The sequence below is a fragment of the Poecile atricapillus genome, chromosome 1, assembly GCF_030490865.1.
Source record: "Poecile atricapillus isolate bPoeAtr1 chromosome 1, bPoeAtr1.hap1, whole genome shotgun sequence".
Taxonomy (NCBI): Eukaryota; Metazoa; Chordata; class Aves; order Passeriformes; family Paridae; genus Poecile; species Poecile atricapillus.
The window spans coordinates 123584527-123612359 of record NC_081249.1 but is presented as its reverse complement, the minus strand read 5'-3'; the positions used below and the strand labels follow the sequence as shown (position 1 = coordinate 123612359).

Below are 27833 nucleotides of genomic sequence, written 5' to 3'. Positions count from 1 at the left end.
TATTTTCAGTCTGATTTGGGCTAAAGTATAAAATGGTGTCAAATGCTAAACCTGTCATCCCTGTCTCCAAGAAACCTTTGTTTCAGGACTCAGGATCCAGGCTCCTGCCGCAGTCTCCTCTAGTTTTAGAAGCCATATAGCAACAGAAGAAGGAAGTTAGAACAGATTCCAAGGTTCACATTCACGTCTCTGAACTACAGACACATTTTTAAGCATCTCAACACTGTAACAGGCTTATGAATAAATCAAGAACTACTTTAATTTAAAACACAAGTGCAAAGGCTTCACAACTAAAGACGAGCAGGACTGTTTGTTTCAAATTATAAATCTTTTCCAAGCCCTGCTTTTTTTGCATTAAAAAAAAAGCAATATATCTGGAATACAGAAACATTTTACATCAAAAATTTTCCAGTGCAGCTAAGGAGGAGCTTAATGAATTAATTTCAACCAACTCCATCAGCTCCAAACTTAGACATCCAGTCTACAGAAACCCCCTACAACCTCTACCTGCCATGGGTAAGAGAGAGAGTGATTTTGTCCTTCAGCAGGTGTCTGAACCAAGGGGATGAACCACCTCCAGAGCTGTTCCCCCAGGAGTGTTCCTCTCCCCATGGGCTACAGAACCAATGTACAGCTCTGCAGACTGAGTGCCCACCCTTTGATGGCTGGCAGCAGTGCAGATGAATTCCATCCCAAATTACTTCAAGTAATCAACCGTGGCTTCAATTTTGAAGCAGAATCTGTAGCTGGAGCAAATAGCAGAGGGCAGAGGTTATGAACATCTTCTGAAGAAAACGCAGTTCTGAGGTCAGTTTCTGAGACAGCAGGACTGTCCTGAGAATAACTAAAAGTCCAAAACCTTGGTATCTGGAGTTCCAAAACAAGATCCCAGTTCCACAGGTACCAATATATTCTTGAGACCTCACAACAACACACACCATCACTGTACAATGTTAATCCTGACCTAGAGTCCAATTACCTTGAGGATCTCACCGATCAGAGAGTGCAGCGTACAAAATACCTAAAACTATGTTAAAATAACTGAAAAAGCCGTTTAGACAACCAGAAACCGTCCAGAAGTAAAGGGCTTATGGGGAAGGGCAGACCAATAGCCAGACAGCAGCACACAAACACAAAAATCAATCCTGGGATATGCAGGATAGCTCAAATATTTCCATTTAGTCTCCTATGGCATCCCCGTAACTGCCCCAGGGCAGCACTTCTCAGCCTCTCCTGGGAGAAAGGACTGGGAAAGCAAGGTGCCTGGAGACCAGCCACAGGAACACACCGTTCACATTCCAACCAGCACACAGAGTGTTGCAAATGGTGAATTTTCAACCATTAGATCCTGGTGGTAAGAGCACCTGGTCTTCATAGAGTCCACTTTGAGGACCATATCCAAGGGTTTCCCTCTCCACAAGTTTAAAATTATGAAATGGATTCAAGATTGACCACTAAACCATACATATTCTGCAGCAAGAGAAGCATGTTGATGCAAGAGAGCCACTTAGAAACAAATATATACATATCACATCTGCTCCCTAAGGAAGTGTATGCAGGTTTCTAGGTCCATGTTTAACCAAAGGAAATTAAAATCATCTGTGAAAAGGTCTCAGAGGAAAAAAAAAAGTCATTGTGCATTTACAGTTTAAAGGTGTCTGTGCCCCAAAGAGAGTCAGCTCATGGCTCCAGTGTACAATGAAGGAAACAAAGATCACATTTCTAAGTGGGAAATATTGTTGCAGCTCAGTAGTCAGCAGCCAGAGTGTGCAGAAACCCACAGACATTCAGATACACAACTTCAGACTCCACCTTTGAATGCCATCCTTCGGCAGCAGCAATCCACAAGCCATGGAATACCCGCTTTATCCTTGAGACAGACTTAGTCTCACTTAGATCTAGTCTGTTTTGATTGTCTTCAGCAATGAAGAAGCCACAGAAGGCTGAGGATGCACGGAAAGGATTCACATTCGTCCTCCAAAAACAATCACTGGCAAGTTCCAAGCACCATTCACAGGTCGAGACTGCCTAGGCTCTCAATTTTTTCTCTATAATTTTTTTTTTATAAACATTCTTTTTCCCTACAGTTTCCCTCATATAAAGTCAGCAGGTGGAGGTGCGCTTCCTGTACTGCTGGATAAGGGGCACCAAGCACTCTGGAAGTCCTGTCTGGAGCAAAAAGGGGTGATCCAGAAGTTCTTGTGCCGTTGCTCTTTTCAGCGGATCCCGTGTCAACATCCTTTCCAAGAAATCTCTCAGAACTGGGGAGGTCTGTGAAAAAGCAACCAACCAGAAGTCAGCCACACAAAGGGACCAGGCACAGCTCATGCAACACCAGGCTGCTGAGGTGAGTGTGGTTAAAAGGATCCTGCACATTCCCAATCTGTATCCCTGTTTTTTCCAGCAATGTGACACAGGTCACATGCTTTTTATTCTATGGACATAACTTTCTGCCACTGCTAGGCACAACACTTAGGTTGTTTTCTTTTGAATGAGATACAGCCTGCAACATCCTTCCATTTGGGTTACTTTTGCTTCCCATTTTGTTACCTAAACTTCCTTGGATTTCAGCTCAAAAACTCAGCAGGATTCCTGCTACATGAGCACATCACCTGGGCGGGAAGGGGGCATTAATCCATTCTTTCACTGGCCACAGATAATGGAAAGGTAGTTAAATAGAGTCCTCCAATAGGTTCTGAAAGCCTGAAAAACCTTTGTGCTAAAGCTACAAGAAGATGGAGAAGCTGCAGAACAAGTACCAAAAAGCTCAATGACCTCACAGGTTTGTCCTTTGGAAGAGGTGTAAAAGCCTGGGAGTAGCCAGCCCCAAGCACCACCTCAAGACCCTGTACATCTCGGGCTGGTTTAATCCTCTGCAAAAAATTATCTTGGCATGTATTTCTTTATTTTAATGCTGATAATTACATCCAGTTAGACTGGGAGCATTTTTCCAGCTCTGGTTCCCTTAGTAGATCTTGAAATACTGTTCCCACTGAGATACTGCTCATCTCAGGAGCGCTTTGGATGACTTCACTTGGCATTGCTGGAGAAGGCACCGCACAGCTCAGGACGAGTGCCAGGATCCAGCCTGTATCCCTGTCAACAAATCTGCCCATGCTTTAGCAATGCAGCAGGGATTATCCTAGGTGCCATCCCTTTAACCTGCTGCCCCCAGTACTGCAGTCACTGACCACAGTGAGCCATGAATTGGCACCAGAACAGAGGGCTGGATCTACAGCTGGAGCTGCACTACAGCAGGACATTGGGGAGGATGCCCACTGGCCTGTAAATCAGAGGTCTGCTGGAAGCCAGTTTGCTTCCCAGTACAAAGTGGAGCAGAGCAACACCATACCCAACTCTGGCTGTCACAGTCTGTGGCAGGCCCATGTCACCAAGCAAGGTATGACCCAGCCCAGGATGGTTTTACACTGCCCAAGGAGGGCAAGCACCAAGTCCAGAATGTGACCGTGAAATTTTAATTAGCGTTGCAAAAGCAAAAAGGAAAGAACAGCTGTTGATGTTGGAATGTGTGCTGTTAGTTCAGCAGTCTACTCTCTTAAATAATTCAGTTTTACAGCTGCAGATGCTCTGATTAATTGGAAAGGCTGGGAAGCTCAGGATGCTGCAGAAGCTGTTTGATCTCAGAGGCTGGGCATGGAATGAAAGGAAGACTGCTTTAAGCGGGCACTGAAAGGTGCTCACTATTTCTTATGTCACTGCTACTTTTTCCTAAGAAGCCATGAAGCCAAGTTCATCTTCTGAGCTGCTGCAGTGTCTCCATGAGTTTCCATCTGCCCTGAGCTCTCCTGTTCTGACCATAATGCAGCCTTTGTAGTCCTGAAGGCCATGAAGCAGGAAACTCCCAAGAACAGGGATCCTCCTGTTCCCTTCCTTGGAAGATGAGCTACTCAATCCACATCAGCAAGCTGGGAACTGCTGGGTCCACCTGAAGCAGCTCTGACCTGCACTCTCAGTTTATGCCCAGGTGCCCTGACACTGCCAGGGCTGTTTCCCAAAGCAGCCACCAGCTGTCAGCAGCAGCTTGCAGCCACTAAGACCCCGAGGCCAAAGCTGCTCCCCAAGAAACACATCCTAGCAAGACCATTTCCACAGCCACTGGGAACAGCTGATACAGATGTTTGCCTGTGATAACCATCAGGCTTACAAGTGTTTGGCAGCACACTCACCCTGTGGAAGTTTTTCAGTTTGGGAGGAGGGCTGTCACGGAGTCTCTTCATTGCCTGGACGGGAGAATCACTGAAGTAGGGGGGTTCTCCATCTACCATCTCTATCACCATGATCCCCAGGGACCAGATATCCACCTGTGGGACACAACAGCACATCAATACACACACTCCAGGGGAGCAAGTCCTTGTTTTATTGCTTTCACAACAACCACAACACCCCACCCATGACAAATGGTACCAAGAGAATCCAACACTGATGCCCTTAATGCTTTTGGGCTCCTTATATGAGTTTAACAAAGTCAATTTTTCACCCAGGACTGAGCCATGCTGGTGTTGCAACATGTAAAGGTGTGCAAGTAACTGCTTGTACCACACCTGGTTGGTTGATAAACAAAACTAGTCAGTCTGCTGCCACCTGCCCAGAACTCCAGAGCTCCCATGTCTGCTTTCCCTGAGGTGAGCCTCTCAGAGCTCACATCTCCCCCATTTCCTTTATGGAATTTATTTACTTATATTTGTCATGTCACAGCCCCTTGCTCACATCTGTCCACAGCAGATACAAGTCTAGGCCAAGCTTTAAGTGTAAGAACAGAACAAGTTGATGCTTTGTTCCTAGAAGCAGAACAATCTGGTTTACTACTAATTTAGGAAATATTGATGTCATCACCATCAAAGCTGTAGTCATAGTTGGGTTTATTTACTAAATTTTTGGGTTTATTTACTAAATAGAATCTAGACTTCCTAAATCTAGACTTACTAAATAGAATAGAGACTTCCTAGCCAAGCCAATAGTTATTTTCCTGTGGCACTTCAGAATATTACTTGTTCTCTCCTGCTATTAGGGAGGCGGTCCCTTACCTCGGTGGTGTACGGTATCCTTGCAATGACTTCTGGAGCCATCCAATAAGGAGTACCTACCAGGGATTTTCTTTTAGGTACATCTTTACTGATCTGAGCACAGAAGCCAAAATCAGAGAGTTTGACCTGTACAAAGAGAAAAAGCAACCAACCTTAAAAATAAGCCTTAAACAACACAGCGGGAAACAACACAGACAAAGATGACAGAGTAAGAGGACGAAGGGAAAACAAGGGACTGGAAACAGAAAGGAAATAACAGATAGAGGCTGCAGCAGGAGAAGACAGGAAACAATTTGTCTGAGGAAACCCACCCTGCCATCCAAGGTCAGAAGAATGGAGTCGCTCTTGATGTCTCGATGAATGACGCCCTGAGAGTGGAGATAGGACAGAGCCTGCAGCACCGACTCACACACTGTGGCAATCTGCTCCTCGTTCAGCCTGCAATTAGAGACAGGGGACTAAAACTGTGCAGAGCACAGTGCTCCTGCACAGGGGGTTAAAACACAGATACTTCAGTTCCCTATGATTCTTCCATGTCTGTTACTGAGCAAAACATTTTTTACTTGATGGTTGAAAACTTAAAGTTTTCATAGGTTTAATACAGAGAAATTGCACTTTGAATTCTGTACCTAAGTTGATTCTGCAAGATGCTGTTTCAAGCAGCTCTGACACACGGCAGTGCTGCTTGATGCCAAGGTAGTGTGGTAACTGGTGAGACAGCTTTTTTAAAGCAAATACAGTAAAGATATAATTCACAAGGCTTATTGTGCAGCTGTATTCACAAAACCTGCAAACACATCATTTGTCAGCAAATATAGGGATCCTTTAGGTGTTTCCTGCAGACACTTGGGCTACACTCACACCTTACTAAAGGTAGCACAGGCTACTGTGCTTCCTTTAAGCAGGGAAGACACCACTGATTTCCACCACTGTTAGCACATGGAATATGAGCCCCAAAGCCCCCTCTTTAGAAGCTGTTGCTGTTTAGAATAGCAATACAAAAACCTTCACAATCAAGTGAAAATGGTAGAAATTAAAATTCTCTCCTGTACCTGGGGACAGTGACAGCTCTGCAAGTCTACACCAAGTAATGCTAGAAGTAAATTATTTCAAAGAATAGCTGAAGTACCCAGTTTGAGTACTGTGGATTCTCAGCCTGTCTCTAGCAATTGTTCTGAACACCCTCCTGTTGAGGACAAAGAAATGAAACATTCTCAAATTTGGGTCTGCAAATGAATCTAAGGAGAAGAGAGCATTCAGAAGGCAGAACTGTGCAGTGAACCAGCACCTTCTAAACCCATTACAATTTCAACACCATCAGCTGAGAAATCTACACTTGTGCTGTTGTTTGGCATCCCTTACCATACTCCTCCAAACCAGGACAGCTACAAGGTTGTAGCTGCACTGTGCCACACTGACGGCAACTAAATCTGAAGGGTGTCAGGGGGCTACTTCTGCCTTTATGATTTAACCTGAAAAAGGAGAGGGACAAAGGCTACCTGTGCGACTTCCCAGCACAGAACCAAATATTTTGGGAGCTTTTCATTTCATAGTGCCTGAGCTAATGCACCTGAAAGCCCTGTGGTTCCAGAAGATCACAAGAGGTGCACTTTCACCCTGTCATGAATGGAATTTGGTTTCAGTCAAGTGACTGCATAGTGTAAAACAGATTACTGGAGGATTACCTCACTCCTGGAGATGTAAATCACTTATCCCCCTCAGCAAAAGTTTAATGACTGTAATGATGGTATTTTCCTTCCTGGGAAAAACTGATAAAGGTTTGCAGCTTACTTCTGATAAATTTTCTGATAAATATGAAAGATCCTGCTTCTATCATGCGAGGAAAAAAAAGCATTCATTAACAGGTTCAAAGGAAGCTTCTTGAAACAAATCTAGGCTGAGGTCTCACTGGTGGATATAAATACACAGACCCTTCATAAACCTCTTCATCACTTTTTATCTGTAAATCAGTACCAGCCAAGAGCCTCAAGAGTTTCACTGGCCCTGTAAGCTGTAACTCAGCACTCCTTAGGATTAAATGTTGGCTTGCAGACCCTGAGATGCCTCTGAACTCAATTCTGGAAGGGCCTGTCAAGGTAAGTGTCTCCAGGACACTCCATCCAGATGGGGCTGTGGAGGCTACAGAGGACAGTGTGGCTCTTGATGCCTCTCAAAATTGTGCTTCCAAAACACAGAACCCAACAGAGCAAGACATGTGCCTTAAACCCACCACAGGACCTAGGCCAAGCAGTATGTGAACTAAAGGCATACTATGATTTTTTAAAAAATGAATATAATCTCTGCTAGCAATACTGCCTAACTCTAATCCAATTAAGATCCTGAATCTTCCAAAGAGAAACTCTCATCCTACAGACCTTCTTGGTCAGTCTTTCCCCTGGCATTCCCTGTCCCAGTTTCCAGCCTCACAGGACTGCTCTGAAGCAGGAGGAGGGTGCTCCAGAGTCAGAGTTAGATATGATCATCATAACTGCATCATCAGAACACCTGAGAGGTACCAGAGGCCATCTGAGAACAACTTCTTTGCCCTACAGAAATGATTTGAGCACTATTGAATATGAAGCAGTGTAGATAAAGAAACAAATTTAGGAGAGTGTCCAGTAGCTGCTATCTTTAGGCAACGAAATTTGGGAAGGAGTCCAGATCTCAGGGCTCTGCTGCACTTCTCCAGAAGCGTTACTGAGGTTGAATTTGTGGCTAAGGTTACACCACTGAAAACTATTTCTGCATGTTCTTTAATACTTTTTCAATGAAGTTCCTGGCCAGGATTCAACAGATATAGTAAACAACACTTTTTATATGAGTGTTGTGCTTTACAGGAAAGGTCATCAAGGAGATGACTAGTGGGTATCTAAAGGGATCAGTACTTTAAATTAGTCCCTTCTACATCAGAAGTATTATCACATATTCAAAATGGGTAACAGTTATAAACTTTAGTAGTTCAGGGCACTGCAAGCACAAGATCTCTGAGGGAACCTATTTGTCCCAGAAATCCCCACTCTGCTCTCCCATGTTGTGTCTGGGATTTTGCTTTCTACCTGATCTGAGACACGATGTCTGTGAGGGCTCCTCCCTGCAGGAACTCCATCAGCACCCAGAGTTCCTCTCCCACAAGGTAGCTCTTGTACATCTCCACGACATTGATGTGTTGATAGTCCCTCATTATCACCACCTGTAAAACCACAGTGGACAAGTGACCACCACAAAATCACTCGCCACACTTCATCTTATCCAACAAAAGTGAAGCACACACAGCCCTGCGCCTACAGCGCAGAGCCTCCATCCCCCCAGCAACAGCTGTTCTTGGTACGAGCATAATGCTACTAAAACAAGGATAACCCTGCTCTTCCCTTCCTTTTGCCACACTGATTGTTCCAACGAGGACAGCAGCATCCCCCTGTCTTCAGCACACTCACCTCATTGAAGAGGAGCTCCCGGCGCTGCTGCTTCCTCAGATCCATCATTTTCACGGCCACCTGACGCCCCGAGTGCTTTTCCCGGGCAATGCACACAATTCCTGTGGAGCCTTCCCCAATCTTGATGTAATTCTCCAGCAATGTCCTGGGATCTCCTTGGTCCACAACCATCCTGAGGGCAGCTTTGAACTGCTCGTGAGTCACAACCACAGGGTCCTCGCTGGCTGGCTGCCCCTTCCCAGCAGAGTCCTGGGGCAGGTGGAGGTTGCTGGAACTGGTCTGGGTCTGCCGGTTCCTGGGGGACCCTGCTGGGGAGGGCCGGCCTGGTGGCACTGCCACAGCTTTCTCTGCTGTTGGGGACTTCTGGGGAGTCCCAGCTTCTGAGATCATCCTGGGGAACTCAGAGGCAGGTTGGTCTGGGGGAAGAGACTGGGCTTTGGCTGCAGGGCTGTGGGGGGAACCCCACTGCTGGGGCTTGAAGAAAGCATTAGGCTTCAAGAAGAACAAAGAAGAAAGTGAGAGAAAAAAAATGGTTGGATTAACAAGCAGAGCAGTGAGGACTGACTTCTGTGTCATCCCACTCCATCCTAAGCACACCGTGAAGCAGACTGGAGTCGAGAGCTTCCGGTTCTTGTCTCCAGGTCTGCCCAACACATGGCTTGAATGAAGATCTCCTTAGATGCAGATCTTCAAGAATCCCTTAGGGAATGGGTGCTACGCTTTAGCAGTCTCCAAACTGAGGCAGTTTAAAGGGAATATGCTTTAAGAAAACCACCAAGACACAAAACCCACGGAAAAAAACCCCAGCTACTAAAAAGCATTCCAACCTTGCCACCAAAACTCAGGGGCAACCTGTGCTGCAGAGAACTTGAAAATCCTTTATCCCTCTGTGCCTCTGATCTTCCTTTGTATAAAAGGAAAGGGGATTCATGCCAAGGCTGTAAATCACTTTGATGTCTTGGCCTAATTCCCTTTGGGTAATTACACTCTGCCTACTGAAAACACTCTCTGCACTTTCCACTGGTACCTGCAGAGCATTCCTGTCGATCAGGCATGGAATTAGCTCTCCACTTTGGGAAAAGCACCAGGCACCAGGACAGCTGGAGGCAGCCAACGTGAGACTCCAGCTACACAGAGCCACCTGCCACCTCACTGGCTTAAAACTAACCCACAGTGAATTTGGATTAGCACTGCTCAAGGTTTTTGGAGACCTCCCACTCAAATGACAAGCAGGCCCAACTCTGTTTAGTGTAGGAGATGTAGTAAGATCACAGCCTGTGGGACTGTGACTTTGGGATATGCATTCCCATGCCAGGAAGGATAAATACTGTCATGCTAATATTCACCCTGAAAATGTTGATTAATTAAAATTCAACAACATTTAGCAGGTGGGGTACAAAATACACTACATTCATACAAACGTATATGTAATATATATATTATATGTATATAAATACATGCAAAATAATAGCAGATCTGTCAAAGAAGCAACTTCAGAAAGAGCAAACCCATAATTTATATTATAGGGCAAAACAGAAACTTCAAAGCAAAAAGCTTTTTCTCTCTCACAATTCAGAGAGATTAATAAAGTTAATAATATGGGCATGGGAACTGAAAACTGCCAATCGAGAATTTTTTACAAGAGCTCTTATTTTTCTTGTCTCAGACAGGGAATAATTGTGTAGGATTTAATTCTATGCACTTTGGGTTTTAATCAAGGATTTTTGTCAAGAGCAGAATCTGCATAAGCCTCACATACAGCCAGGCCCTGGAAAACACGATTTAGCAGCATCAGGACACAGCACAAACACAACTGCCTGTCAGGAGTTCCTTCCTCCCCATACAGCAGCTCCACCCCTGCAGTCCTGTGCTGACATGCTCACAGCAACACAGAATTTATTTCCCAAATCTTGTTTTGTCTCAGGAGAGAGAAAAAAACTCACGTTTCACATAATCCAGAGCATGCAGAAGTGCACACAACATGCGTGCGAGCTCACACAGGTTTGCTTAACCACGTCTAAGTCTTATTTCCTGCTCGTGCCATCTGACAGTCCCCATGTACGTGTTTTCTGTCTTGGGACATTTTGAGGTGTCACTGGTTCTCCCACTCCTTCCCTTCATAAGTAAGTTGTACTCAAACTTCCCATGGTGCTTTCTTTTCAAGGCACCACCTTCCCATTTCAGCCAGCTACCCAGCCAGGTGGTAGATGCTCCACCTCTGGAAGTGCTCAAGACCAGGCTGGAGCAGCATGGTCTAGTGGAAGGTGTGCCTGTGCATGGCAGGGGGTGGAACCCGACAGACATTGAGGTCTCTACCAACCCAAACCAGTCTAGGATTCCATGATTCAGTTATATCCCTGTTCCTTTCATCTGCAATTACACATTTCTTACACATCATAGGCTCCATCAGAGCAGGAGACACAGGTTTTCATCATCAGAGGCTGGTAAGAACATCTTAGATAAAAACCACCAGGGATGGCACAGATCCCTCACTAGAGCAGAGAGATGGATTAGTCTTCAAGGTCTTCCCTACTCCTCTCCTCTGACAAAAAGGTGGAGTTCAAACACTCCCAAGCACATCCACTTGGCTGTCCTGCTCCTGGAAGTACTGAGCACAGCAAAGACTATCTGGGGAAGGTTCTGAGTTATAGGCACTCAGGGGACAGGCCTTGAAGCAGTGTAGATCAGCCCAGAGTCACTGAGGCAGCAGTAAGTGTAATTTGTGTTACACAAGGACTGCATTCCTTCAAAATCCTCGCCCTTGGAAAGGAAACCCACTGTGCTCAAAGCCTTGAGCCTGGATCCTTACGCAAACTGCAAGAAGCTGGATTGAAGACATCCCCTCCCTGCAATACCCTTCAGAGCAGTCAGGTTGGTTTGGAGAGTTGTTCCTGCCATTGTCCTCCCAGTTCAGGCACTTCACAGCTGCTGGGAATCAGCCTGGCCCAGCACCAGCTTTGAAGCCACCCGACAAGCCATGCAAGGAAGATGGATGATGGGTCAGCTCAGAATGGAAAAGAAATAATGGCTGCATTTCCTATCCAGTACCAAGAACCAGAGATTTTCTCCAGTTTAATAAGAAATGAGTCATCCATTCAGGACAGCTTTCCTGGGGGAACTGTAGCTATGAGCTGTCCCACCCTTTCCAAAATCCAACAGGCTGACTTCCTGTGTGACAGCACTGTGGGTGCTGATGCAAACCCTGCTGCTGTAGTGGCCTGGCAGACACAGCTATAACCAACACACTCTCCCTGGGTAGTTCTGGTTTGCACAGGCAGAAGAATACACTGCTAATGCAAATCATGGCAATTTACCAAATGGCAAAGGTTCTTTGGTGCCAGCAGAATGGCACTGCAGTTATGCCTTTACCTCACAGAAGGTAATGACTAAGACCCCTCGTCCTTCCCAGCCCACGCTATTGCAGCTCCGCCAAACCTTCTGCTGGAGATCTGGCTGCCATCCTGAGCTGTGCCTTGCAGCATCTCATGAAGCTCAGGCCACACACATTTCCCCTGCCCAGGACTATTTTGATTCCAGCATTAATCATAACAAGAACAGATGGTTGCCTGATGTCTGCAATTAAATTGGCTGCATATGTAACCTCTGGAATTGTAAAAGCAACATTGCAGTCCAGTGAAGAACTCCTACCTTGATCTGCAGGGGAGGGCCTGGCTTGTTTGGGGTGTTGGACGATGGGAACACGCTGCGCAGGAGCCTCCTCTTCAGGCTGTTCTCCCGTGATTTTGGGCTGCCCTCACCTGAGGGTCTGGCATTGGGCTGTCGCTGAAGCCAGCCCTCTTCTGGGCTCTTCACTGGTGTCTCGCTGTCCCCCGGCACAGCAGGCACGTGCTGCAGCCCAGAGGTACGCTGCAGACAGCTGCCATCAGCACCCTGGAACTCTGACGGCCCCAGGGACTGGGCTTTTGTCACCATCCCGTTGGGATGAGACTGCCCTTCCAGGCGGGATTTGTAATCTGGCCACATGGTCTGCCTCCGGGCCACCTTGGACCCACCGTTGCAGTTGAGGTAGTTCCCATACTTGTCTGCCCAGTCTCCTTCAGGACTCTGAAGGTACATGTCTGGGGGTCTCTCATCTCCCAGGAGCCCAAGGGACTGGGCTCTCCTCCTGCTGGTGGGGCTCCTGCCCCTCAGAGTGTTCGAGCTGATGGCAGAAAGCTTCTGGATGTCATTGAGCAAACCAGAGATGTAGCCTTCCACTTCCACGGTGCTGCCCCTCACCACGGTCTGGGAAACACAGAGAAGGTGAGAAGCTGTAAGAAGCAAGGGTCAATTTCTCTTGTCAAAGGTTAGATTTTGTACATACAGCCAAAGACAACTCAAGGAATTCGGGAAAAATTACCAATTTCACTCTTTTGTTTCACTGTCCTTTACTAAAGGAAAAAAAAGGGTCCTTGGGTTACATCCCGCTGTCAGAGCAGCAGTGCTGTCAGCCAGAGCAGTCAGTGCTGCTGTTGTGCTCATATTCTAAAAGACAACATTAGAGCAAAACTGGGATATTTCAACACTCCTGGATTTCTTGTGCTGAAACTGTGTCACACTACATCACTAATGCACCCACCAAGCTCCTGAAATATTAGTTCTCAGAAGTTCCAGCATGCTGCAAGCTCCATTTGCAAAACTCACCTTTGCTGTGCCTATACAAGGTTCATCTCTCCCCTGAAGCACTCTCAATAGCATTGTAATCAGTCCCTCAGTCTGCTTCTCTACAATTTCTGCTAATACATCCCAATCCTGACCAGTGCAGACCGTGCTGTTCCAACTCTGCCTCCCTGCTCTGCTCTGCCAAGCTATTATAATTAAAAATGATGAACAAAGGGTCACAGCAGCTCACAACTGCCTTGTAAGCAAACACTGAAGAACAAGGCTTCCATCCAAACAGGCACCAGCTCTGTACAAGTAGGACACTTGAAGCTGTTGGTATATTATGTAGTGTTCTACCTTGTTTTTTTCTGGAACTGAAAAGCTTACAAAAGCTTTTCTAGTGCTGGGAACCAAAATGTTTCATTTCTCCACAAAAATTTGCAGCACAGGTTCACTCCTACACTTTCATGAACCTCTGCCTGAGGAAAGTCCTTCCCTGGAGTGACAGCAATCTCCTGTTTGCTAACTGAGCTCCAGGGATCTTCTAAACATGCTGAATTAATTACACTGAGACTAATACTTAGCTGGTGCAACATAGCAGCTCCAGTAATTTCAACAGAACACCACCACAGTGCACAAACGAGCACCTGGCTTGCTCAGTGTCTGAGAATGAAAGGCAGAACAGAAGATTTTTGTTCAACAAGGTGAAGAAAGGACATCTCAGCTCACTCCATGGCACACACACCAGCTGCAGCTGGAAATTCTGGTCTTCATTCCTCCTCCCTCACCACACACACACCCCCCCTTCCTCCACAGCCCAGCTGCTGTCACAGAACCATGTGCTGGGGACATGAACTTTTTGTCCGAAATGGACAGAAGTCATTCCAGAAAGATGTGCATATTCTCAAAATAAGAAGTCTCCAACAATATGCTACGGCCTCTCCAGAAAATCCACTGCAGTTCTCTTTTCCCCTTCTGTCTAAAACTCCCTAGAATTAGACTCAGGTCACTCCCATGAAGTCAGACCTAGCCCAAGCAGATGGGGAGAGGAGAGTTAATCTTGCTTCACTGCTGTGTTTAAGGGCTGCATCAGATTAATGAGGAAACATCCAAATTTGAGTCAAATCTATATGGAGTGCTTCTACACAGCTCATGCCTTACTGACCAAAACTAAGAAATTATAGGAAAAGCACCATTTTATAAGCTACAGGAACTACTCTGATAATTGAATCCAGGACTATATATGAGGGCTTGGCCAACTAGCACTTGGAAAAAGAAAAATATCCAATTTATTGATATCATTGAACAGGAATTAATTCAAATGGAGTTTACCAGAAACAGTAAGCTTTGTTATGCAGTCTATGAGAGCATTTGCATTTGGAATTACTGGGAGAAACAGTGCTCATTTAAGATGATTCTTTAGCTTTTAAAGCCTGTTGGGTATTCTGTCCCTGTTCTCTTAAGGATTTGCACCTCCTTTCAAGCTTTTACCACCCTCAGGTTTAGTAAGTCAGACATGAAAGTCCTGACCAGCATAAGGCTCAGGGCAAACTCCAGGAAATCTCTTCACACACATTTCTGTTTCAAAAGTGACGTCTCACACTATTTTTTGAGCATCCATTGCCTAATGCTTGAGGAAACTTGGTTTGCTCTGGAAATGCCATTGGTCCAGTGTCCAGAGCCTCACTGAAGTCAAGGTACAGGGGAGTGCTATCACTTCTCCCTGACCCAAAGCCCCCTACCCTGTGATTAATGAAAATTGGGTTGTTTGACGTGATTATTTTCTTGATAAATCCATACTGTCTGCCAGCTATTATGGCTGCTATCTCCTTAGAAGTGGCTGCAAATAGATTACTTGCTTATTTGTTCCAGTCTCTTTCTGGGGACAGAAATTATTCTGACTGATCTGCAATTTCTTGAATTTCATTAGGCCCAGCTGACTTGAAAATATGCAACTTCTTAGCTAAGTCTCATTTCTGTTCCTGTTCTTTGCTTATTCTGGCCTGCATTCTCAACCCTTCATGCTCATGCTAATTGTCAGCCCACTGATCACACCTAATGAAGACCAGTGAAAAATCATTAAACACTTAGGAATTCTCAGTGTCATCTGTTAACTTTCTTCCAAAACCAGCAGTGAACAAATTCTTTCCTTCATCCTCCTTCTCCTCCTCAGTGCACTCATGATGTGTCCTTAGTGCCCTTTATGTTCTTTGAGAATAACGTCTCTTTTTGTGCCTTGGACTTCCAGTTTTGCTTCTACATGAATTTCTTTTCTCTTTGCCCTTTATAACTTGACCTAGTTTCCACCCTTCTGAGCAATCCTCCTGCAGTTTAAGCTCATTACAGAGCTCCTGATCTAACCAAGTTGGTCTCTTATTACACATTTTATCTCTTCTCTGGATTGTGCTCCTATCCCCTACTACATTTTGAACCTCAAAGCACATTCAGGACACCAGGAAATACCTCCTGCCTTTTTTTTTTTTTTTCACCTATTCTTCCTAAGCAAGTTTTTCCTTTATAAACCAGCCTGCTGCTCAAAGATCCTGACAGGCCATTTCATTTGCAGGTTTGATTAGGTACTGAAGCTCACATTAAACCAAATATAGTCCCCTTCAGTTCCCATGTTTTAAAGCATCTGTACACAAAAAGCTAAATATATTCATCAGATAGCCAACTCTTTTTTATATCCCTCCTAGAAACAGGTAAGCAACATCTCTGTTTTACAACACACCTTTCAGTTTTTAGACCCCTGCAGGGTTTTTTTTTTTAACTGGGGACAAAAACTTCTCCCAAGCAAGCAAGACTTTAAGCACAATATTTCTGTCACCATCTTTCATTTCTTTTCCTGAAAGGTCAACACAAAGTTGCCTTTTCCCACAGCACATTCCTGCTGTCACACAGTCTCCAGATGCCAGCCATCTAAACCCACCCATCTACAGGAATCACTTGTTTTTCCTTACTGAAGGACATTGTCCCATTACTATGCCCCACTTTCTATTAAAATCCTGGTTTATTAACCATTTTAGCCCAGACCCTAGTTTAGTCCTTGTTGTCCTCACTTGTTCATGAACAGCAAGGCAGTGGTACACCGCTCTCTCTCCCACTTAGGCTTCCCTGGCAACTTAATTACCAGCCAAATTTGCTCACCCACGAGAATGACAAACCTGCTAAAACAGGTCTCTCCATGAACTCTTCTCTTGACTTCCCTGTACAACAGCTGAACGCATCCTGGGTCCTGTCAGCAACCACAGGAGCTTTCACAGGTCCCCATCATTGTGACAGGCAGCCAGCTGGTTATTTCAACAGTGACAGCAACAGGTCAGGATCCTACTGTCCTTATTCCTGATGAAGTTGCTATCACCTTGGGCTATCAAAGCCTGCTACCCACTGAATTCCATACAGATACTACCCTTAGTCCAATTTATGGGGCACCAGAAACAGTGCCTCAACTTGGAGACAAACTCCCCGAGGAGCAGGAAAAAACCATCTCCCTCCCTTACCTTCATAGGCTGGAGCTGCATCCTTGTGATCCTTGAAGGATCTACCACTGGCTTGGGGCGCCTCAGTGTGTCCAGAATATTCTGCCATTGAGGTGGCAGGCCCACAAATTTGCCCTCCTTTGGGTCAAAGGAGGTGTGGACACGGTGCTCAAAGTTCTGCGGGGCCGAGATCTCCGGGCGTTTCTTCTTCTTCTTACGAAACATGATGCCTGAAGGGGAGAAGGCAACACCGTCAGTGCCTGTGTAGGGCTGAAGGGCCCAAGCAGTAAAATCAGGTATCAATTCTACAAGCTAATTGTGCTGTATTGAGAACATGTTCCAGTGAAAAGAACTTTATCAGGAGTTGATCACCTGCTTTTACAGATGAGGAAACAGGCACCAAGAGAGAGATGATTTTGCCCAAGGCCACCTTGCAGGTTCATAGCTCAGATGTGATTTCTAGTGACTTCTTTTATTTCTACAAATTCATATTGCCTGATAAAATGATTTTAAAAGTAATTAAGATATACATATTTATATTTTACCTGCTTGTAACTACATTAAATGGCTTTGGAGTCCAGCCAGTTAGACAGAATTGATTCCACCACAAGCCTGAAATTTAAGGTGGCTATGAACAGGGCTCAGGTTGTCTTCTCATTGCTTACTCCAAGTAAGTAATATCCACTTGGCTCCCACTTAAAGACAGCAGAACTATTGCCAAAGGAAGAGCTGCCCAAGACTGACTCTGGATCTCAGTTTTTCTTGCTTAGACAGAGGGCTCGGGAGGGAGAGAGGAGGTGGTAGGTGGAAATAAAACTCTGTCAGCAGGTAGCTGAAGAAGCTAAAATTAAAAACTAAGATTCTTTTCCCTTGGGGGCTGAGAGAGACAGCTTGTGTGAACAGCCAGTGCAAGTGCAACAAGCCAGAAGCACCTAACACTGAAATATACCCAAACACAGGAGACTTCAAAATCTGAATTAAGAATTTATAACCAAAAAAAGATACTTAGATAGAAAGCTAAGAGATTGGACCTTTCTGAAATCTGGAAGGTATGAAGGAAAATGAAGCAGAGCTCTGTATACAGTCAAGAGGTGGGAAAGCTGGACTGCAGTGGATTGACATAACCTCTTCACAAAAACCAGACAGGGAAGACAGGGTGAGGCAAGGAGATTTTCTATGGAGAGCCAGGTTTTTCACAGTGGGGAGTGGTGGGAGTGAGAGACAGGCATAAATCAAAACAGGAGTGGTCCCAACAGCAAAGAAGGAAAAGCTTTCCTGTGACCAGGAGAGTCCAACATTGGAGCAGCCTGTCCAGACAGGCTGGGCAGGCTCCATCCTCAGGGGTTTGCTCTCAAAGCCAAAGCCCTGAGTAATCCAGCCTGACCCTCCAAGCTGACCCTGCCTTGAGCAGGGGGTTGGGCTGTACCTCTCAAGGTCCCTTCTCCCCTGAAATGTTCTATGACTCTACTCACTGCTTTGGGAAAAAGCTGCACAGGTTTTTTAAAGCAGCTAACATCCCCCAATAAACAAAAATAACATTTATATGCTCTTTGTTTTCCACAGAAAATGTTACAATTGGCATTTGCTTCTCACTAACACTGCTTACAGCCATGAATGCCATCTCTTCCCTAACACCAGGCTGGGGATTTTTGTCACTTAATCTTCAACTTTGTAGCAGTCACTCTTCCCCTGTACAGGACCTCAGCTTCCAACTATTTGTGCTGGATAAATATTTACAAGGGTCAGAGAGACAGACCGCATAGAGAGATAACCCACTATGGTGTAGACATGAGCACACTTGTAGACGACATCAGTCTCCAAAATCAGCACATCACAGTGAAATCTATGTCAAACATTTTCCAGGTTGTCCCATTCTAAACTTGTTTAGGGAGCAAAGTGCAGCCACCATCTGAACAATGACTTTGCTCCCTGGTGCTAGACTGGGGTCTTGAAAATCCAATACACAGCGGCTCCCAGTTTGGTTACCACGATCCTGCAGTCACAGGGATAGGAAGTGTTTGTATGGCAGAGAAGGACCTTTGCTCCATCTAACCCCCAGTCATGCAACCCATCCTTGATGAAACACCAACTTCACACGCTCTGTCCATTGCGACAGCCTGCTAAAGATACCTCCCAGGTGAAAAAGAAAACAAAAGATTAGGAAAGAAAAAAAAAAAAAACACCAAAAAACAAACAAACAAAAAAACAACAACCCACTTACAAAAGAGACTGGAAGCAACTGCTCTGCCTAGGAGAGATTTTGCAGCCAGAATAATCTTTGCTTAGAACAAGCTCCAACGAAAACTCAAATACATCTTAATGGAGAGCTTATGGGAAGGGTGTCTGTGCTCCAGGTCTGTATTGCAGCTCCTCAAACACAGTGATTCATCTCTCAGGCCCCTTAGGTGCTGCTTATTAACTAATAATCAAGACTAAAGTCAGAGGGACTTTAAGGATTCTTTAAGGAAAAAAAAGTGCAGACAATCCCAGAAAAGAAAGATACTCTAATAGCTCGTGGTGTTAGTGCTCAAACCAACAGCTGGAGCTACTGAGGAGCTTGAGAGCCTCCAAGGAAAGCAGGGAGTTTCTCTGCAGTATTACAGCAAGTGGTTCAGTTCTGAACCCTTGACTACATGTGAGTTATGACAGCTCCTTGATCCACCTTGACCTGGCCACAGCAATCCCAGTGATCTTACTATTTCAACCAGTACCTCTTCTTCTGCTCCTACTCTCACAGCTTCATAATGAGAGGATACCCAGGGCATAGCAGACAGTCTCAAGTTTGCTCTTTTAAGTGCTTCATGTGGCAAAGGGTCCTGTAAAACAGGGTGTTACAAATGCCACAATCATTAGCAATTGTAGGTAGCATCAATGGTTTTCTGAACATGTCAGGTATTTCCCCATAAGGAGAATGATTCTGGCTTAGGTGCTTCAAAATGCAAAATATTAAAGCCCAGGTGATATTTTGGCCCCAACCAGAACAGTGGCTCTATTTCACCATCTCACTTTGCAGAAGTATAAACACAACAGTACATTTGTATATTTACATAAAATCCCTATCCCTGACAATCAACATGTGGACTATACCTGGATCCCATAGCCAAAAGCATGCTTCTAAAACCCAGAAAGGAGCACCTACTGAGTTCATGGTCTGTTTTAGGAGACTGGTTGGCATGGTCTGCATCTACCTTATTGGCTTAAAACAGACAGCTTAAAAACAACAAAATGTAATCAGCTCCAAATACAACACACCCCTGGGCATCCAATGGCATTTGCTTTATATGGTCAGCATCAATCCCTGATTATAAAGAGATCAGACAGGTGGTTTAAAGGTAAACTGCATTAGGATCAAATTAAATACATACACTAAAAATAGTTATTTGAAATCCAATGAATTCTAATAATCTTGGTAGGTTTTGCATCTCGTTGAGGAGATCTGTATTTAACCAGTCTCCTTTCACTTTGTGGTTTTCATGCAAGAGCTATTTACTTGTATTTCCAATACCCAGCTAAAGAACGTTTATTGTTAAATAAAACATATAAAACCAGGCCTTTTCTAAGTCAGTAAGAAATTCATAAGAACATTTTATGCATATAAGATTTTGTAAATCAAGCCAAACCTGTATTTAAACACAGACAGCATCCCTTTAATATAACAACACAAATACTGTGACACTGATTTTATAATAATCTACTAGACTTTAGTCTTTCATTCAGTGCTGACAACCGTACTGTAAGAAATGTCACAAACATAAATAATAAAAGTCACTACCACAAGACAAAAGCAGTCGGAGATTGAAATTCTCTCAGCGATCCATTCCTGCTGCCTGGGAAACCACGTTAGGTTTTTCAACTCCAGATATAGCTGTTCCTAGATGATACAGTTCCAAAAGCTGTCACATCTGCCAGTGAGCACGAGAAAAAATCCCACAGCCAGCAGATCCAGAGCAGGGGGAGGGATCAACTGGGAAGGAGGGGCAAGAAGAGAGAGGGGTCAGCCTCAGATGAGAGGAAGGGGTGGGAAGATTAAGGATGGAAGGGGAATGAGAGTTAGGAAGGAAGAGAGAAATGGGTGGGAGACAGGCAACCCGAGGAGGAGGGCACTGAAAAGAAGCAACATCACCCGGAGAGGGGAAAAAAAAAAAAAACAACTAGATAAATGTTATCAAGAGTGGCTCGTTCCAACGCCCAGACAAAGGCAGCAGCGTGCACTGCCTTTTCACCCGACCTGCCTCCACCCTGCTCACGTCCAGCCACACGTTCCGCCAGGACACCGCGCCGTCCAGAGCCGTGCTCATACCCTCCCTCACTCACACATGCACTTGATGATAGCACGGCAGCACAGAGCTACTTCAGTCTCACTTGTGCAGTTTCCAGTTAAAAATAAGCTCTCCCTCCCCCTCCTTGCTGCAGCACTGAACTCGTTCATCAGCTCATTGCGTCGCTATCGCAGATCTGGACGCAGCTCCCTACATTCCTCCTGCCCCGGACCAGAGATAACGCTTGGTCCCTGGGCTCAAGAAAGCCATTCCCATCATTTCCAAGTCCTCCCACAGCTGATTTGCCAAACTGCTCTGGCCAGCTCCAAAAGGAGAGGGAGAGAAGGAGAACTCTTCCTACAGGACCTGAGGAACTGCAATATGCAGATCGAGTTTGCAGTAGGAAGATGAAGATCCCAGAGAACCTGCCAATTAAAAGGAAAAATGTATTTCCATACTCTGCTACTCAGGTCACTGTCATATGCTGCATTTGAAATGGATTACAGGATAACTAGGCCATTATCCATGCATGTCATATGCATGTGTTCACACAAATGTATGTGTGAATATGCACATAGGGAATTTCACTGTATCCCATACCTTCTAAAATACTCATGTTTGCCTTCTTGAGGTTTCCAACACTCTTATTATTTATAACAAGCCATAAATGATCATAGCACTTTGCAAACAAAGGGAAATGACAGGTTAGGTCCCTGAAGAGCTGACAAACCCAGAAGTGACTTTACACAGCAAGGAATGGCAACAAGGGTCAGTGAAAGGGAAAAAGCCAAATGGTCCAAAAATCTGAAACAGGATCCTAGAGCATTGTCCTGACACCTTCCAACATTTGTCTGCAATTCTAGTTTTAGAAATACTGGTTGAAGTACTTTTTTTTCCTCCCAAAGGAAGAGTGGATATTTCCTTGCTGTGCTGTCCTTTTCCTCATTTCAAGTCCTTTCCTTCTATTCCTTTCTCCCTCACCAGCCCCCCATGGCAAAGCTGAGTGTTGGAGCAAAGCAACAGCACAGCAAACTGATGTAATGCTCTAAATCCTGACCAAACACACATGAGAGCACAGATTAATATTACATTAGAAATAAGCTTAGGGACAGACATATTTGTTTTATTGGTGGGTCTATTTCTGAGGAATGAGAAGAACAGCACAACTGGCTTGGTATTTTTTGCCATGCCTCCACTGGGCAGGGTCTGAAGGCTTCGGTGCTTCCTCTCTCTCCCCTGCTCCATTTCCTTGCTCATAAATTAGGACTAAAACCTACAACACAGTGAACGCCTATTTGCTCAGCTTGTTTGGGACGCTGCTGGGTTACATACTTTTAGATGTGTTTTAGCTATACCATACCAAATTCATTCTGAGACATAAATAAAAGCACTTGCAAAGAAAAGACCTCTTGAACTTTCCAAAACCAGTACAGGCATGTCCCAAATGCTAATGAGCTTTATCCCTTGACAAATAACAAAGTTTTCCATTATTTACAGTCCCCTAGAAATCCCAGCTGAAGAAGTCACCATCCCATTGTCTCTGTCTCTGAAGTCAGGCCCCACCCTCTAGAGGTTTCATCTGAACAGACGAAAGGTGAAGAAAGGGAATTATTATCCTCATTTGCAGATGAGACAGAAAAAAAATTACTAGCCCTGTTTCTTCCCACCTATGTCTAGATTAGCAGATCTACAGCATCTCCCAGGTATGTCTCCTGGCTGCTTTTTCACTTTATATCAAGGCCAGATCCAGGCCCAACACTTCCACAGCGAGAAAACATGGGTGCAGGGCCCCAGTAGAGGCCAATACATGCTGTGACCACAGGTTTGATCTGGACACCAGCACGTAGGTCCAGAAGCCTTGACAGAACCCAGCAGCAGAGACAGAAATCACACCCAAACCTCAGCTGCAGTCCAGTGCCTTCATTACAAGAGCAGCCTTTCCCACCTGGGGCTCAGTGTGTGACAGGGTACAGCCACCAAATGCTGCAGCAGCAACAGGGAGGGCGGCTCACTCATCGTGTCCTTGGCACGCAGAGCCAGCAGGACGTGTGCTGCAGGTCACCAGGCTGAGACCAAAGCCACAATAAATCTGACCCTTTTCCCCACCTTTTACATGATTCATGTGGCTCATGTCCTGTTCTGGCTATACCAAACCACGCTGTGCTGCACCTCTGACACTCACCTCACACCTATGCCCCTCCCTGATCCCTGTCCAAAGAGCAGCTGCACTGTTCCACATGGATTTCCTGATGTTATTTGGCCATGAAGGATGCATCAGAGTCAAAAACAAGTTGCTGTATTTTGCTGTTAATGCAAAGCACCACAGAGCTTCAAGACAGGGCTTCACTCTCAGCTGTCTTGTGTGACAGATACATTCAAAATCAGCATAAAAGTACTATCAAGATTAGAATAAGAACATTTAAGGTCCTGTCTCCAAAAATTCACATGAATAGCAACATCTTACATATCAGATAAGAGGTTACATTGGGACAAGCCAAGGGGCCACATCTGGCATGTGGGGTCACATGGCAGGGGAAGGAGCCAAGGCACTGGGCACCACATCCTGCGGCTCCATGTGAGCCCTGGAACCTCAGCGTGCTCTTGCATGGCTCGCAGATCCAGCTGCCTCTGGCACACGGGGTTACGAGAGGGAAGCTACAGCTCTGTGCTGCAAATGGGCATAGCACAGATTTTACTGTATGCAGGAAGAGTCACACACTCAGGGAGCAGGGCTGAATTCTCACAAGCAGAGCTGTCCCAGCAGAGGCACTGGTGATCACTGTCCTGGATCACCATAATCACTCCAGCAGCACAGCAAAGGGCTGAAGAGACACCCCAGCAATTCCCCAGATCACCCAAGTATAGAGATGCAAGAGTTAAACTTCCTTCCAGCCAGCACTAAACCATCTCAGTCCCTAGTTATGCTCATCATGTTCTCCCAAAGAGAGATACAAATATACTTAATTGCTGTCAGCAGCCTGCAAGGCAGTTTGCCTGTGCTATCCCCACAGGATAACTGATGGGAAAACTGCAGCCAAGGCAGTGCTCCCCAAAACATGGAGGGACAGATTCACTTAAACCCTACAACCTGCCTGACTCTCAGTGCCTTCCTGCTCACTGCTGCCAACACCGAGATGCAAATTTAAATCGCAACAGACAAGTCTTCTCTCGGGGAATATCGGTTATCCTGCTCTGTTTGCCACGACTGTGAGTGTTCACACAGCCCTCTGTACATTAAAACCTCAGGTACACTCCCTACATGAGATAAATGACTGCTATTGGCTACAGCTACATTCCGTTCATCAATTAATTACAAAATAATCTAATTACTAACACTACAAGTTAAATGGCTGAGCCCTAGGGAAAGTATAATTTCCTGAGACATTTTTGAGGGAAATAGGTTTCAACTTTTAGTCCATGGGCACCCTCCATCCCCACTGTTCTCTTTTGCCAGACAAATGGAAGGTCAGTCTCAGAACAGCAGTATCATTGCTAAGACCGAAAGGCAGTGCATTAGTCCTCAAACCACATGGTAATCCTGCAGCTTTAGAAACCATAATGAGAAATTCCTTAAAAACAAGACCTGTAGCAGCCAAGTGCTGATTTTGCGCTCCATTGCACTAAGTCTATGCCATTATAACTCAAAGTCAGTGAGACTGGTGCAGGAGAAGTGTTAGTGCCACAGACAGGGAAGCTGCTCCCCAGTCCAGAACCCACCCTGAGGAGGTGTCAGTTTGCTGTGCTCTCTGCAGCTCTCAGTGCTGAGCAGTGCTTCAGCTACTCCTGCTGACTTAAGTCCTGTCCAGGTACAGAGCTCGTTTGCTGCTCTGACAGGGATGGAACTTCAGCAGGGTGCCCCTGCAGGCACCCAAAAAACCCTCAAGTGCAATACAGAGCTTAGAGCCTGGCTGTGTGTTTTCACTTGCAGTTGGGTTAAGCTAGTCCAATCTGCTTTAAGCAATTTTGTTTAAAGCAATTTACACAAATATTTAGCTCTTTACTCTGCCTGTGAATTTCCCTAAGCATATTACAGAAGTAGGTTAAAAAGAGCTCTTTTTTTTCCTGGTTAGAGGCAGGACAGCCAAACTTTAAAAAATTCTCCTTAATTTCATTCTCCTTGGGAATGAAAACCATTTTGTGACCAAGCAAGTGCTGTTTCTTGTTTTGCAAGCCTTGGCAGCAGGACTCAGGGTGGCCTTCCCAGGTACATCCATACTCACACCCATCTAGACAGAAACATCCCATATGCACAGAGCAGGCTTTCCATCTGGGAGCACAGTTACTAATCCAGCAAACTATTTGCTGACAGCTCTTTCCACTATTTGATCAGCTTTGCTTCTAGATTCAGAAATCATTGTTCACACACCTCGCAGGATGTACATACCAAGGCAGCACTGAATTTTAAAAGCAATATAAAGCTTCATCACACCATCAGGAATGAGACTTTTCTGTGAGAGAGGGCTGGAGAGAAAGCGAGGCAACAGCTTCCCTTCCCCAGCACTTGTGTTAGGGGCTGACTCAGGTTGTACCCAAACAGAGAACTCAGAAAAGCAGACAGAGAGAGGGCAAAGGTCTCTTACTCTCTGTACATCCCCCAGCCTCACCTGAGAGCTCACACTCACCAGACACAAATTGCTCTTCTGTTTTTTCAGTGCTCTGTCCCCAAATACATTAAAGCATTAATGTCCTGGCAAAGAAGAAACCAAGTATTAATAGATAGAACTATTTTCTGTCACTGCAAATACCTGCCTGTATGCACTGCTTACCTGACAAAAGTGAGTACAAATGCCCAATAAAACTGTATATTGTAATTAAAATAGGACGAAATTAGGCAGCGTTCAGCCAGCCAAAATACACACACCTAGCCCCACACAAGTACTCCAGCATAGTTTCAGGAGATGTTCTGAAAGGATCCTGGCCAGCACAGCTGCCAGAAGGTTGGGAATGCACATGGGAAATGCTTAAACTAGACCTCTCTGTAAGGTATGGTGAGGGTCCTTGCAGATACAAGATACTCAAGAGCAGATATTGCTCTGTCTCCTGTAAAGGCAGTGAGTATGCATGTTCCTGACATGCTGTCTGCCCTCTCAAGCATCATCCAGAGTAACTTTTAACCCCTTCTTCACCCCAAGGTTTTAAGAGCATCACCCTGCAAGATTCAATAAGGCATTTTCCCTCCACATTCCCCATCCTCTTGAGTGTCAGTTGGCTGAACTGCCAGACCTCAACCCCACACGTTGTCCCACCTCATAGACCCTGGAAAGCAAAAACCACAAGATCTTACTGGCAGTCCTGCAGCAACAATGCCGGTGGTGGACAGTTCCAAGGGAGAGGAGAAGGAAGGGTCCTGGAGGTAAATTCTCCCACTGTCATGCAGCAAAGCCGATTGGAGGACGGTGTTGCTGGGCTATAGGAGTAAAGATGAAGCAAACTCCTTCCCAAAGGAATCCAGCTCCCAGTTTTTCTTCCCTTCCAGAAACATCCCTTGAGAGAAAAAATTGTATGACCCCCCGAACTATTTCACTCTCACTTCACCCCAGGCTGGCACTGCCAACACACGTGTGATCATTACGCTAATCCTTAGCAGTGGCACGGCTCAGCTCCGAAGGGAAGGGGTTAAGCCGAGGCAGCACAGCCACTGGGAAGCAGAGACTTAGTTTAAACTGACAAACCCAGTCCTCCGTAAACACAGGGAACAAATCCCACAAAACAGCGGCCATTAGGACGGTTGTTCTGGCTTTAAAGCAAGCAAGCAAGCTAATCAATGTTGACCCCCAAATCTGCGGGAGGGTGCTTACCCCTGACTCCTCATTGCTCCGTGACCAGAGGTGAAGGGAGAATGCTCTGCCACTGGAATCCGCTGACGCGTCGATAAACTTGAGAGAGAAAGACGGCAGGAGAAAGCGGGAGAAGAAAAAGGGGTGGAGGCAAGTCTGACATGTTTGTACAGTGCCTGGTTCACCTAAGCTGCCGAGTTTGATTTCAGGGTGTGGTAGCAGATGGGACACAGAAGCGCTCAGCGTGGAGAAGCCTCAGATTCCTGTTCCATGGAAAACAACAGATGCCAATAGTAGAGCCTGTTGGAACCATCTCGCCTTCTTCTCACTGTCTCCTCTCTTGGTCCCTAGAGGGAATGAAAGAAAGAGCTCAGAGTCACACCTGGACACCACGATGTGCCACATCTCAGGCAAGAACCTTGGGAAGATCGTCTCCCATTCCCCTCTGCCCTTTTTCACACCCCACTTCACTGTGACTTATTAAAGCTCCACTCGTCAGCTCTTCTCTCTCGGCTCCACAGCCTCGGGGCCAGGAGCTGCTGAAGCTTCTAACAAACCCGACATCTCCACCTGTGTCGCCTGGCTGCAAATTTCAGGACCTGCCACCAATCCCTTGTCATTCCAGGAAGGAAAGCTTTGATTGCTTGCTTTATGGCTCGCTGTAGAAGAATTCACCCCGTTTATTTGCATTGCAGATGAGCAGCACATGACCTAGTGCTTTTACTTTTCCCCTGTCCTCGCCATGAGTCAGTGCTGCCAGATCTGGAGTCTGGGATCACCCTCTAATCCAGTTGCGCTGCCTGTGCCTCAGGGTTTACTGACTCCTGGAAATAGACTTTCCACAAGCAGCAGGACACCAGCTCCGGCAGTAGCAGTGCCAGCTGGGCTCGGCAACTGGGCCATCATCAGAGGACACTTTGGGGATTACAGCCTGGAGCAGTCAGAGTTCATGGCAGCAAACCCATCAGCTGCCCTTGCTCCATTGCAAACAAACCTCATTGGCCTCTGCAAACCACTGACAATGCTGGCTTAACCCTCAGATATTTTTAAGTCGAAAGAACAGAGATATAAAGCATAAAAACCCACTCCAGTGACTTTTTAGGGGTTTTTTAACATTGGTTTTGTTGAACCACCCTTAAATAAATGAGACACATGCTACAAATAATCATTAGGTGGTCATTATTATTGCTGAGAGTGGCTTGTCCCACAGTGATAGGCCAGCCCAGTGACCTTTTAG

The 27833-nt window shown here is 45.6% G+C and overlaps 1 protein-coding gene across 2 annotated transcripts; it reads right to left on the bottom strand.

Annotated features, from left to right (window-relative positions):
* Positions 1–239: 239 nt before the first annotated feature.
* On the bottom strand, positions 240–27164 carry PAK6 (p21 (RAC1) activated kinase 6). 2 transcript variants are annotated; one of them, XM_058848182.1, is made up of 12 exons: positions 27058–27164; positions 26618–26943; positions 26104–26303; positions 25442–25506; positions 16582–16790; positions 12128–12724; positions 8480–8971; positions 8102–8235; positions 5357–5483; positions 5046–5171; positions 4188–4322; positions 240–2271 (listed from the first exon to the last, which is right to left on the bottom strand). In XM_058848182.1, the coding sequence occupies exons 5-12, from the start codon at positions 16783–16785 to the stop codon at positions 2104–2106; spliced, it is 1983 nt and encodes a 660-aa protein (XP_058704165.1). In that variant the 5' UTR covers positions 16786–16790; positions 25442–25506; positions 26104–26303; positions 26618–26943; positions 27058–27164; the 3' UTR covers positions 240–2103. The 2 variants fall into 2 exon arrangements, with proteins under 2 accessions (XP_058704165.1, XP_058704173.1); XM_058848190.1 differs by lacking the exons at positions 25442–25506; positions 26104–26303; positions 26618–26943; positions 27058–27164 and adding an exon at positions 20333–20469.
* Between the last annotated feature and the right edge of the window lie 669 nt (positions 27165–27833).

Bases quoted from the DNA above. Each gene is read 5' to 3' on its own strand.
- PAK6 (XM_058848182.1), bottom strand. From the start codon at position 16,785: ATGTTTCGTAAGAAGAAGAAGAAACGCCCGGAGATCTCGGCCCCGCAG. The intron at 8,972-12,127 runs GTAGGAGTTCTT...TTCTTCTTGAAG, and splicing joins GCCCTCCCCTGCAGATCAAG to CCTAATGCTTTCTTCAAGCC. The intron at 2,272-4,187 runs GTGAGTGTGCTG...GCTTTTTCACAG, and splicing joins AACTGAAAAACTTCCACAGG to ACCTCCCCAGTTCTGAGAGA.